General features: G+C 53.3%; 1 protein-coding gene across 1 annotated transcript; it reads right to left on the bottom strand.

Moving 5' to 3' along the window:
* Positions 1-8,303: 8,303 nt before the first annotated feature.
* LOC140901967 (angiogenin-like) lies at positions 8,304-8,774 on the bottom strand. Its single transcript, XM_073321473.1, has one exon. The coding sequence runs from the start codon at positions 8,772-8,774 to the stop codon at positions 8,304-8,306; it is 471 nt and encodes a 156-aa protein (XP_073177574.1).
* Between the last annotated feature and the right edge of the window lie 4,050 nt (positions 8,775-12,824).

The raw sequence follows: 12,824 nt of genomic DNA, 5'->3' as shown, positions 1-12,824 counted from the left end.
TTCAGAAAAGCAGACTTTGACTCCCTCAGGAACTGATGGGTAGGATCCCCTGGGAGAATAACATGAGGGGGAAAGGAGTCCAGGAGAGTTGGCAGTATTTTAAAGAATCCTTATTGAGGTTACAGGGACAAACCATCCTGATGTGTAGAAAGAATAGTAAATATGGCAGGCAACCAGCTTGGCTTAACAGTGAAATCCTTGCTGATCTTAATCACAAAAAAGAAGCTTACAAGAAGTGGAAGACTGGACAAATGACCAGGGAAGAGTATAAAAATATTGCTCGGGCATGCAGGAGTGAAATCAGGAAGGCCAAATCACACCTGGAGTTGCAGCTAGCAAGAGATGTTAAGACTAACAAGAAGGGTTTCTTCAGGTATGTTAGCATCAAGAAGAAAGTCAAGGGAAGTGTGGGCCCCTTACTGAATGAGGGAGGCAACCTAGTGACAGAGGATGTGGAAAAAGCTAATGTACTCAATGCTTTTTTTGCCTCTGTCTTCACGAACAAGGTCAGATTCCAGACTGCTGTACTGGGCAGCACAGCATGGGGAGGAGGTGACCAGCCCTCTGTGGAGAAAGAAGTGGTTCGGGACTATTTAGAAAAGCTGGACAAGCACAAGTCCATGGGGCCGGATGCGTTGCATCCGAGAGTGCTAAAGGAGTTGGCGGATGTGATTGCAGAGCCATTGGCCATTATCTTTGAAAACTCATGGCAATTGGGGGAAGTCCCGGATGACTGGAAAAAGGCTAATGTAGTGCCCATCTTCAAAAAAGGGAAGAAGGAGGATGCTGGGAACTACACGCCAGTCAGCCTCACCTCAGTCCCTGGAAAAATCATGGAGCAGGTCCTCAAGGAATCCATTCTGAAGCACTTAGAGGAGAGGAAAGTGATCAGGAACAGTCAGCATGGATTCACCAAGGGCAAGTCATGCCTGACTAATCTAATTGCCTTCTATGATGAGATAACTGGCTCTGTGGATGAGGGGAAAGGGGTGGACGTGTTGTTCCCTGACTTTAGCAAAGTTTTTGACACGGTCTCCCACAGTATTCTTGCCAGCAAGTTAAAGAAGTATGAGCTGGATGAAGGGACAATAAGGTGGATAGAAAGTTGGCTAGATTGTCGGGCTCAACGGGTAGTGATCAATGGCTCCATGTCTAGTTGGCAGCCGGTATCAAGTGGAGTGCCCCAAGGGTCGGTCCTTGGGCTGGTTTTGTTCAATATCTTCATAAATGATCTGGAGGATGGCGTGGATTGCACCCTCAGCAAGTTTGCAGATGACACTAAACTGGGAGGAGAGGTAGATACGCTGGAGGGTAGGGATAGGATACAGAAGGACCTAGACAAATTGGAGGATTGGGCCAAAAGAAATCTGATGAGGTTCAACAAGGACAAGTGCAGAGTCCTGCACTTAGGACAGAAGAATCCCATGCACAGCTACAGACTCGGGACCGAATGGCTCGGCAGCAGTTCTGCAGAAAAGGACCTAGGGGTTACAGTGGACAAGAAGCTGGATATGAGTCAACAGTGTGCCCTTGTTGCCAAGAAGGCCAATGGCATTTTGGGATGTATAAGTAGGGGCATTGCCAGCAGATCGAGGGACGTGATCATTCCCCTCTATTCGACATTGGTGAGGCCTCATCTGGAGTACTGTGTCCAGTTTTGGGCCCCACACTACAAGAAGGATGTGGACAAACTGGAGAGAGTCCAGCGGAGGGCAACAAAAATTATTAGGGGACTGGAACACATGACTTATGAGGAGAGGCTGAGGGAACTGGGATTGTTTAGTCTGTGGAAGAGAAGAATGAGGGGGGATTTGATAGCTGCTTTCAACTACCTGAAAGGGGGTTCCAAAGAGGATGGATCTAGACTGTTCTCAGTGGTAGCAGATGACAGAACGAGGAGTAATGGTCTCAAGTTGCAGTGGGGGAGGTTTAGGTTGGATATTAGGAAAAACTTTTTCACTAGGAGGGTGGTGAAACACTGGAATGCGTTACCTAGGGAGGTGGTGGAATCCCCTTCCTTAGAAGTTTTTAAGGTCAGACTTGACAACGCCCTGGCTGGGATGATTCAGGTGGGGATCGATCCTGCTTTGAGCAGGGGGTTGGACTAGATGACCTCCTGAGGTCCCTTCCAACCCTGATATTCTATTATTCTATGAACTGTATCAATGTTAAACTGTATTATTCAGCCACTAAGTGATGCAACGTGCAATGTACCTAAATTAGGCTAACCTCAGCCACTGCTGGCCGTGCATTAACTGGTCTCATGCTGACCCCCTCTCTGGTGTCTCTCTTTGGGAAGGAAGCTCTGTAGCCTGTCCATATCTGGTACAAGAGCCTGGCTGGGCCAGCAACCTACCGTGTGCAAGGTGTGCATGACAACGAGAGAGGGGCCCCAGCCGCCCCTCCTGCCCATTTAGCACAAACGTCTGCACCGATGGATGGTGTGGCAGCCCACCCATTAGCATCCTCGTCTTTCCCTGCCTTAGCGCTCCCAATGTGTCCTTCAGCCCTCGCCAGCTCTCTGCAGCCTGTCAGCATTTTCCATTCCTGGTCGTTCCTTCAGGCTACAGCACTGGCCTGGGGCTACTGATCTGACCCCCCAGAAGCCATGGTGTGTCTGGCACACGCTCCTAGAGGTATTATCCATGTCAGACATGTTAAGCTGCTATTGCTGCCTGTCGGCACGGGAGCAGCGGCGCTGCAGTGAAATGCAGAATTGGGATCCACAGAAGGATGGAAAAGAGAAACCCGGGGCCTGAGTCAAACCAGCGCGAGGTGCGTGTGAAATGCCGCCAGTTCCCAGTGCAATTCCTGGCTCCGCGGCCGGCTTGCAGGGCTCAATTCTCTGCCCACGCTGCACTGTCGTTGTGCACCAGGGTAAAGTGGGCACGAGATGCCACCACATCCAAAAGTGCTTTGCTCTGATGCAAACGACTGCGTGAGGAGCAGGAAGGGAGGGAGCAGGCCCCCAGTGCGTGGCCTTGGGAAGGTCACCTAGGGCCAGAGTTTCAAACATACCTCAGCTTCCATCTAAGCACCTAAGGATGGGTCAGATTTTTCAACATCCTCTGCATGAGGAGCTACTATTCTTCTCAAGGCTCCTCTAACTTTTTGGGGTCAGGGAGAGGGGGTAGGGAATAGCCAGAGTGCAGTGCGCCCCGGCCAGACCCCTGATCTGCCCCCAATGGGCCCTGGGGGGGGGGCAGGGAATAGCCAGAGCGCAGTTCACTGCGGCCACACCCTGATCTGCCCCCAATGGGCCCTGCGGGGGCAGAGAATAGCCAGAGTGCAGTGCGCCCCAGCCAGACCCCTGATCTGCCCCCAATGTGCCCTGGGGGGTGGGCAGAGAATAGCCAGAGTGCAGTGCGCCTCGGCCAGACCCCTGATTCCCCCTATGGGCCCTGGAGGGGGGCAGGGAATAGCCAGAGTGCAGTGTGCCCCAGCCAGACCCCTGATCTGCCCCCTATGAGCCCTGGCGGGGGGGCAGGGAATAGCCAGAGTGCAGTGCGCCCTGGCCAGACCCCTGATTCCTCCTATGGGCCCTGGAGGGGGGCAGGGAATAGCCAGAGTGCAGTGAGCCCTGGCCAGACCCCTGATCTGCCCCCTATGAGCCCTGGGGGGGGGGCAGGTAATAGCCAGAGTGCAGTGCGCCCTGGCCAGACCCCTGATTCCCCCTATGCGCCCTCGGGGGGGGGAATAGCTAGAGTGCAGTGTGCCCCGGCCAGACCCTTGATCTGCCCCCTATGGGCCCGGGGGGGCGGGGCAGGGAATACCCAGAGCGCAGTTCACTGCGGCCACACCCTGATCTGCCCCAATGGGCCCTGGGGGGGGGCAGAGAATAGCCAGAGTGCAGTGAGCCCTGGCCAGACCCCTGATTCCTCCTATGGGCCCTGGGGGGGGCAGGGAATAGCCAGAGCACAGTGCGCCCCGGCCAGACCCCTGATCTGCCCCCAATGGGCCCTGGGGGAGGGGGGCAGGGAATAGCCAGAGTGCAGTGTGCCCCAGCCAGACCCCTGATTCCCCCTATGGGCCCTGGGGGAGGGGGGCAGGGAATAGCCAGAGTGCAGTGTGCCCCAGCCAGACCCCTGATTCCCCCTATGGGCCCTGGGGGGGGCAGGGAATAGCCAGAGTGCAGTGAGCCCTGGCCAGACCCCTGATCTGCCCCCTATGAGCCCTGGGGCGGGGTAGGTAATAGCCAGAGTGCAGTGCGCCCCAGCCAGACCCCTGATCTGCCCCCAATGGGCCCTGGGGGGTGGGCAGAGAATAGCCAGAGTGCAGTGCGCCCCGGCCAGACCCCTGATTCCCCCTATGAGCCCTGGGGGGGGGCAGGGAATAGCCAGAGTGTAGTGAGCTCCTGCCAGACCCCTGATCTGCCCCCTATGGGCCCTGGGGGGGGCAGGGAATAGCCAGAGCGCAGTTCATTGCGGCCATACCCTGATCTGCCCCCTATGGGACCTGTGGGGCAGAGAATAGCCAGGGTGTCATGTGCTCTTAGCACACCCGTGATCTGCCCCTACGGGTCCTAGGGGGGCAGAGAATAGCCAGCACCCACGAACCTGCCTGGTGACGGTGCTGAAAAGTGACATGTAGCGAACCCACCACACTTCAGCTCCCACTGAACACCCGGCTGCATGGGCGTGTGCCGGGGCAGTGAGGATGGGTGCTGCAGAGCCTAGATGGGACATGCAGCAGCAAAGTCAGGAATTACTCCAAGCGAAGTCAAAAATAAAATAAAAATTCCATTTACAACACCACCGAGAAATTAAAATAACCCAGAGCCAAGAAGCTGGGCAGGCGGAAACTTACTGCTGTCTGCGACAAATGAAAGGCAGGAGACAGGCGGGCCCAGCCTGCCAACTAATCAAGCTGAGGCACCGGATTATCGCTGACGTGTGAAGGGGAGCTGCAGAATGATTTCCTAGCCCAGCAAGTGCAGATGTGAGGCCTCCAGCTGGGGCTGGAAAACAGGCTGATTTTTCACGCACATGGGAACAGGAAGCTTTCTGTACATGCACAGAACCAGCAGGCAGGGGAGGATTCAGCCAGTCCTCGGAGCCAGAGATCTGTGTTGTGCACAGCCGGTCAGAAGCTGGGCTGGGCTGGCTCTGCAGAGGATTTGCTGAAACCAGCTGCATCGTGGCTCTTCTCTGCTGCCCAGGGCCCACAAGGGATGGAGCACAAGGCCGGGCCTGCAGCACATTGCGCTGTGGCTCAGGGCCCAAATGGGGTGGATCACGGACGTGGCTTGGATACACTGCACCATGGCTGTCGAAGACTTGCCCTTCGTTGGGGGAAATTCAGGCCCCAAGGCATAAGCTGGGCCCTCGAGCATCCCTGCACCCACTAATCACGCTCTGCTTTTATCACTTTTGCCCTGTTTTTCTTTTTTAGAAGAAACAATTTCCTTGCCCCGTTCTCATGGAGCCCTCCGGGCCATGCTCCTGGACTGTGAAACGGGAGTCCAGAGTCTGTTTAGACCGGGAGCTCTTTAGGGTAAGGACCGTTTCCCACTCTGTGCCCACGCACCATGGGGCCCTCGACTCCACAACGGAGATTAGGCTCTGTCCCCAAGAGTGGCTAGCAATTGCCATAAAAAGGAGGCATCAGGTTTGGTAAATATTTACTGTTAGATGTCAGGGATTTGCCCATGATCTGCCAGTGCCCCTCAATCCTGACCCACCAGCTCTGCCCCCAACACAGCTTTACCGGCACCCACTCTATCCTGACCCACAGCCCTCTCCCATTCCTCCACACCGTCCCTCAGCAGCCACAATACACGTCTCTAACACACCAGTGACAACCATCACCACGGTCATTGGCCTCCGTGTTCTGTCCCCACGCCCAACCCCTTATCTGCGGGTGGCTTTTATACTGTAGCACTGGCCTCCCCCCCCCACACACTTGGTAAGGCAACTCCCATCTTTTCATGTGCTGTAATATTTATACTGCTCACTGTATTTTCCACTCCATGCATCTGATGAAGTGGGTTTTAGCCCACAAAATCTTATGCCCAAATAAATTTATGAGTCTGTAAGGTGCCACAAGGACTCCTTGTTGTTTTTACTGATACAGACTAACACGGCTGCTACTCTGTAATCTAACAGCTTGATCCGTGTGTGCACCCATAAATCCGAATCGTGAACACAGCATAGTATCTACACGGGGCAGAGAGGGTGAAACACTTCACAGCACATGACAGACACTGCAGCCTGTGGTTTGGGCAGCGAATCCAGCACCCCGGCCCCCACTCCAAATCCCCACACTTGCTTCCTATCAGCCCTTGATTGCAGTTTGCAGGGGAGGAGAAGCCGGAGGAAACATTGTCAAATAGCCCCGGGGTGTCCTGAGGAAGGAGGAAGAGAGGTCAGATGGGCAGGGGAAGAGCCACCCTTCTGTGCTGGTTCATCTGCGGCTCCCAGCCCAGGGCAGGGCAGGGTGAGGTCCAGGGGATTAGGAGGTGAAAAGGCATCAGGGGCTTGCAGCTGATGGTGAACTGGGGGACAGGGCAGGGACTGAGCCCCAGGGCCTGGGGAGAAGGGAAGAGGGGAGACCTCAGGAGCCAGGGCAAAGTGGGGTGGGAATTAGAGAGAAGGAGGAAACGCTCCCAGACGTCTGGGGCTAAATGGGAGATATGGTGCTGGATGGTCCCAGGGGTTTCTGCTATGCCCCACTTGAAAGGTCACCAGCCGCCCCTGACCCCACTCCCAAGCCCCACTGAGCCACTCAACTTGTGGCCAAATTGTAACTGGTGCCACCTAGACAGGAAAAGTCCTTTAACCAACTCCCTACCCCCTGAGCCACCCAGTCCCCCGCTCTGGGTTCAGATTGGAGTCAGTGCCCCAGAAAGGGAAATGACCCATAACTCCTTTTCCAACCCCTGGTCAGTGAATCATAGAAATGTCGGGTTGGAAGGGACCTCACGAGGTATCTAGTGCAGCCCCCTGTGCTGTGACAGGACCAAGGAAACCTAGATCAGCCCTGACAGGAGTTTGTCAAACTGGTTCTTAAAACCTTCCAATGAGGGGGAATCCACAACCTCCCTTGGGAACCTGTTCCAGAGCTTAACTACCCTTACAGTCAGAAAGATTTCCCTAACATCTCACCTAAATCTCCCTCACTGCAGATTAAGCCCATTACTTCTTGTCCTACCGTCAGCAGATATGGAGAACAATTGATCATGGGCCTCTTTATAACGGCCCTTAAAAGTATATGAAGACTGTTGTCAGGTCCCCCTCAGTCTTCTTTTCTCCAGACTAAGCATCCCTAGTTAAAGAAACTGGGCATGTTTAGTCCTTCCCTCACAGGTCAGGTTTTCTAAACCTTTGATGATTTTTGTTGCTCTCTTCTGGACTCTCTCCAATTTGTCCACATCTTTCCTAAAGTGCGGTGCCCAGAACTGGACGCAGGACTCCAACTGGGACCTCACCCGTGCTGAGCAGAGCAGGACAATTCCCTCCCATGTCTCACATACGATGCTCCTGTTAATACACCCCAGAAGGATATCAGCCTTTTTCACAGCTGCAGTCCATTGTTGACTCGTTCAATGTGTGATCCACAATAACCCCCAGGTCCTTTTCAGCACGGTGGCCACCTGGCCAGTTATTCCCCATTTTGTAGTTGTGCATTTGATTTTTCCTTCCTAAGTGAAGTTCTTTGCACCTGTCTTTATTGAGTTTCCTATTGTTGTTATCAGACCAATTCGACAAGGTGTTTTGAATTCTAACCCTGTCCTTCAAAGCGCTTGCGACCCCTCCCAGCTGGGTGTCATCTGCAAATTTTATAAGCATAATCTCCACTTCATTATCCAAGTCACTAATGAAAATATTGAATAGTACTGGACCCAGGACTGACCCCTGAGGGACCGCCCCTCGATATGCGGTTATATCTCCCAGTTGGACAGACAACCATTGATAACTACTCATTCGGTTTTCAGCGCTGTTAGGGCTTGGAAAGAGAGACCGAGAGCGACATCTAATTTCTCTGCATCACGTCCCCAGAAACATACACCCAGCCCTTCTGCATTTGCATGAATGTATTTTATTGCAGGAAATAGGAAGAGAATCCAACTCAGCAACAGCTACCATGGCTCAGCCTGAGACAATCAATTCCCCACATCACCCAAAGCAACGCGAGAGAGGGTTGACTATACTGTGCAACGGGCACTAGGGGCAGCAGGGGGTGAGGGGGCATAAGGGGGGCTGTGCTACATAACAGGCAGAGAAAATGAAGAGAACTCTGCACCAAGAGAGGCAGCAGCAGAATGCGAGGGAAACCGGAGTGGCCTCCTCATCACCCCGTCAGATCTAGCTCTCTTCGAAATGCATGGGGAACCCATCGTTGCAGGCGATGACGATCATCCTGAAGTCAGCAGCAGTCTGGTATTTGCATTTCTTGAGTGGTGTCCCTTCGCGTGAGGTGCAGATGCAGGTGGTGATGTTGAATTTATGGAGGCTCTGGCGCATGATCTGGTTACTCTTGGTTTGATAGTCCGTGCCTCCCCCTTTAGTGCAGACGGCTCTGATAGCATTGATGTTCGCGTGGATGAAGGTGTTTATCTTCTTGCAGGTGTTTTTCCCAGGATTTGGGTCCAACCTCCTCAATTCGTTCAACACGTAGTGCATTTGTTTGGTGCAGTACTTGTCGTTACGGCCTGTGGGATTCGCATCGACGTGCTGGAGGAGGAACTTCTGGTACTGATCTGCAGTAGCTGGTGCTCCCAACAGCACCAGTGCAGCAGCCAGCAGGAGCAGCACGGGGGGCCCTTTCAGAGCCATGGCTCCAGCCAGATGATCCTGAGGACACACTGAGAGACAAGAACAGAAGAGCTGCCAGACAGGGTCAGACCAAAGGTCCAGCTAGCCCAGTATCCTGTCTCTGACAGTGGCCCGTACCAGAGCTTCCGGCAGAGTGTACAAAACAGGGCAATTAAGGAGTGATCCACATGCATCTTCCACTCCCGGGTTCCGACAGTTGGAAGTTTAGGGACACCCAGAGTATGGGATTGCATCCCTTGGCTAATAGCCATTGATGGACCTATCCCCCATACAATCTGATCCAAAGACCCCACTCCCCCTCACCCCAGAGCCACGAGAGGACTGAGAAGTCCTGAGTCCAGATCTCACCTACTCTTCCTTTCACCCTCTTGCCAAGATTCTGGTCTCAGTCCCCGCAGGGTCAATCCAGAGTCACCCCCTGGCTGAAGTGGGGTCAGGACTGGATTCTGCTCCCAGGCACCCTGGGGTCAATCCGCAGTGCCCTTCTTTCTGCATTTCCCGCCTGGCTGGGGTCTGTTAAGCAACAATGTTTTCAGCTTACCCAAGTCGTGGGGCTCCCGACAGAGGGATGGATCCAGCTGCCGACAGAGCTGAGAGTCCCTGAGTCTCCTTCCCCTTCGGTTGTCATTATATAGAGCCTGACCAGACGGTGGGGGTGGGGCAGCTTCTCCCACTGAGGGCAGGGAGATAGAGGGGAAGCAGGCATGGGGCAGGGTCCTGTTATTGGAGTCCTGTGACACTGTGAACCCCACAGCCCCTGATGAACCTGCCTTTGTAACCCTCAGCCCAACGCTATCCCTGAGCTGGGGAGAGAACCCTGGAGTCCTGACTCCCAACTGCCCCCGTTCTAACCCACTAGGTCCCACTCCCCTCCCCGAGCCAGGTTAGAACCCAGGAGTCCTGGCTCCCAGCCCCTCTAACAACACAGTCCTGGTTGTTACAGGTTTCACCACTAATTGGGAACCCTGGGTACCCCATAACCACAACCCCACAACCCCAGCCAGTCCCTCCCTGGGTTCCCTGTCCTCTCTTGGGTTTGTGTCCTGCCCACTGCTGGTGGGGGCTGGGAGCCAGGATTCCTGGGTTCTATCCCGGGCTCTGGGTGAGCAGTGGGGTCTAGTGTGTATTTGTGAGGTTATGAGACAATGTCCCTTGGGGTCACTAGCTAATACCCCTCTGTGCGTGTACAGCGTGTCCTCTCATTACGTAGCACGGCAGACAGCCCTGCTGTAGTTCAGGTTAAAACCAGCTCTCTGATTTAAAGCTCAACTTTCCGAAGTGCTCTAAAATCCAGACGGTTACTCAGCTTGTCTTGAAGTTTGGTGTGGGTCATGGGAGTGTGGGAGGGCTAGCTAGCTAGGGTTAGCGACCCAAGTTTAGGGTCCTTTGAGAAAGGGGTTCCCCAGATACAGCCCCACCCCTGAAGAAAACAGCCTGTCTTAAGGTGCCTAAATTTTCCAGCTTTGTTCAGAGATAGGACTCAAACCCAGGCCGTGATCATCACACCAGGGTCTCAGTACCCCACACCCCCAGAGGGCAGGCCAAACACTAGCCCTTTGGAGGAACAAAATTGAGAACAATATGAGACAGAGAGTTTGGCTCTCATGATAGGCACCGAATATGCCTAACGCTCATGCCCCAAACAGATAACACTGAAATGTGCAGAGAGGACCAAGCTAGCTAGCCAGCCCTGCCGGGCTGGACCGCAATGCTTCCAGAGGGATTAGTGTGGACATGGCCGGGCTGGCTGGGCCCAGGGGGCAGGCCAGGCTGGCTGGTTACACTGTTGGTGCTGGGTTTCTTCTGTGTCTTTTCCCCTGACCAGCCCGGACCCCGCAGTTAACAACCAAGGAGGGGCTGGCTCTAGGGGCCGGATTCCCAGCCACCCCTCTCCACTGGCACCGGCTATGGGTCCCTGCCAGGCCCCCTCTGTGCTGGCTCCTGTCCCATTCACCCTGCAGTGTCCCCCGGTCCTCACAGGCTTGGGGCTTTGACACCCTCCACAGTCCAGGGGCAGGCCCAGATCAGGCCCTAACGGGGCTGCTCACGACCCCGTCAGCCTGGTCTGGCCCCAGCCCTATCCCAGGCAGGGAGCGAGGCCTGAGGGCCTGTCCCACGCTGCCCAGTCCCACTGGCTTGCCAAGTGTTGGTTGGTGGTTAGGACATTAGGGGACTCCTCCTTGCGGTCTGGGGCAGATTGCTCTCCCCGTGACAGAGGGGGAAACCCTGCACGCAAAGGGGAAGTGTCACAACCCGGCTGGGGCAATGGGCTAACGGGTGGTGACTCCACTAACCGATGGGATGTGCAATGGCTGCTCGTTCCCCCTGTTAACCGCCGTGCTCTGCTCCCGTGTGCAGTGTCGTTGTGGTGTGGTGTGTTGTGGGGCGGCAGAGGAGGGAATGATCTCAGGTTAACAACGTGATGCAGCTCAAAAAAAGGCTAGTATCTTTCTGGGGTGTATTACCAGTAGTGTTGTATGCAAGTTTCGGGAGGGAATTGTCCTGCTCTACTTGGCACTGGTGAGGCCTCAGCTGGAGTCCTGTGACCAATTCTGGGTGCCGCACTTTAGGGAAGATGTGGACAAACTGGAGAGAGTCCAGAGGAGCAACAGAAATTATCAAAGGTTTAGAAAACCTGACCGGTGAGGGAAGGTTGAAAAAACGGGGCATGTTTAGTCATGAGAAAAGACGACTGAGGGGGGACCTGATCACAGTCTGCAAATATGTGAAGGGCTGTTTGAAAGAGGATGTGGATCAGTTGTTCTCCGTGTCCACTAAGGACAGGACAAGAAGTAATGGGCTTAATCTGCAGTAAGGGAGATGTAGGTTAGCTATTAGGAAAAACTTTCTAACACTCATGGTACTGAAGCTTTGCAACAGGCTTTCAGGGGAGGTCGCGGAGTCCACATCACTGGAAGATTTTAAAATCAAGTTTGACAAACCTCTGTCAGTAATGCACATGGGAACACATAATCCCAACTCTACATATGAAATGATGGGGTCTAAATTAGCTGTTACCACTCAAGAAAGAGATCTTGGAGTCATTGTGGATAATTCTCTGAAAACATCCACTCAATGTGCAGCGGCAGTCAAAAAAGCAAACAGGATGTTGGGAATCATTAGGAAAGGGGTAGATAGTAGAACAGAAAATATCATATTGCCTCTCTATAAATCCATGGTACGTCCACATCTTGAATACTGCGTGCGGATGTGGTCGCCCCACCTCAAAAAAGATACATTGGAATTGGAAAAGGTTCAGAAAAGAGCAACAAAAATGATTAGGGGTATAGAACAGCTTCCATATGAGGAGAGATTAATAAGACTGGGACTTTTCAGCTTGGAAAAGAGACGATTAATGGGGGATATGCTAGAGGTCTATGAAATCATGACCAGTGTGGATAAAATAAATAAGGAAGTGTTATTTACTCCTTCTCATAACATAAGAACTAGGGTCACCCAATGAAATGAGTAAGTGGCAGGTTTAAAACAAAGAAAAGGAAGTGTTTTTCCACACAACACACAGTCAACCTGTGGAACGCTTTGCCAGAGGATGTTGTGACGGCCAAGACTATAACAGGGTTCTAAAAAGCACTAGATAAGTTCATGGAGGACAGGTCCACCAATGGCTATTAGCCAGCATGGGCAGGGATGGTGGCCCTAGCCTCTGTTTGCCAGAAGCTGGGAATGGACGACAGAGGATGGATCACTTGATGATTCCCTGTTCTGTTCATTCCCTCCAGGGCACCTGGCATTGGCCACTGTCAGGAGACAAGGTACTGGGCTAGATGGATCCTTGGTCTGACCCAGTAGGGGCATTCTTATGCTCTTATGTTATGTTCTTAAGACACCTCTTACTATTTAGTTTATACAAGAGAAGGGTATTATCGCCTTTAATCTCTCACTCTAGGGCCTTTTTTTTTTCTAGACCACAAATCATCTCGACAGAGTTTCTCCTATTTGCTAACATCCTTTTTCAAATGTGGACACGGCACTGAACTCGGTGTCCAGTAATGAGCTCACTGCGAATACTTTATACAGAGGGCCGGCCTT

The sequence above is a fragment of the Lepidochelys kempii genome, chromosome 23, assembly GCF_965140265.1.
Source record: "Lepidochelys kempii isolate rLepKem1 chromosome 23, rLepKem1.hap2, whole genome shotgun sequence".
Lineage (NCBI taxonomy): Eukaryota > Metazoa > Chordata > Testudines > Cheloniidae > Lepidochelys > Lepidochelys kempii.
Note: the sequence above shows the minus strand (reverse complement) of the source record. Positions and strands in the feature narration are given on the sequence as shown.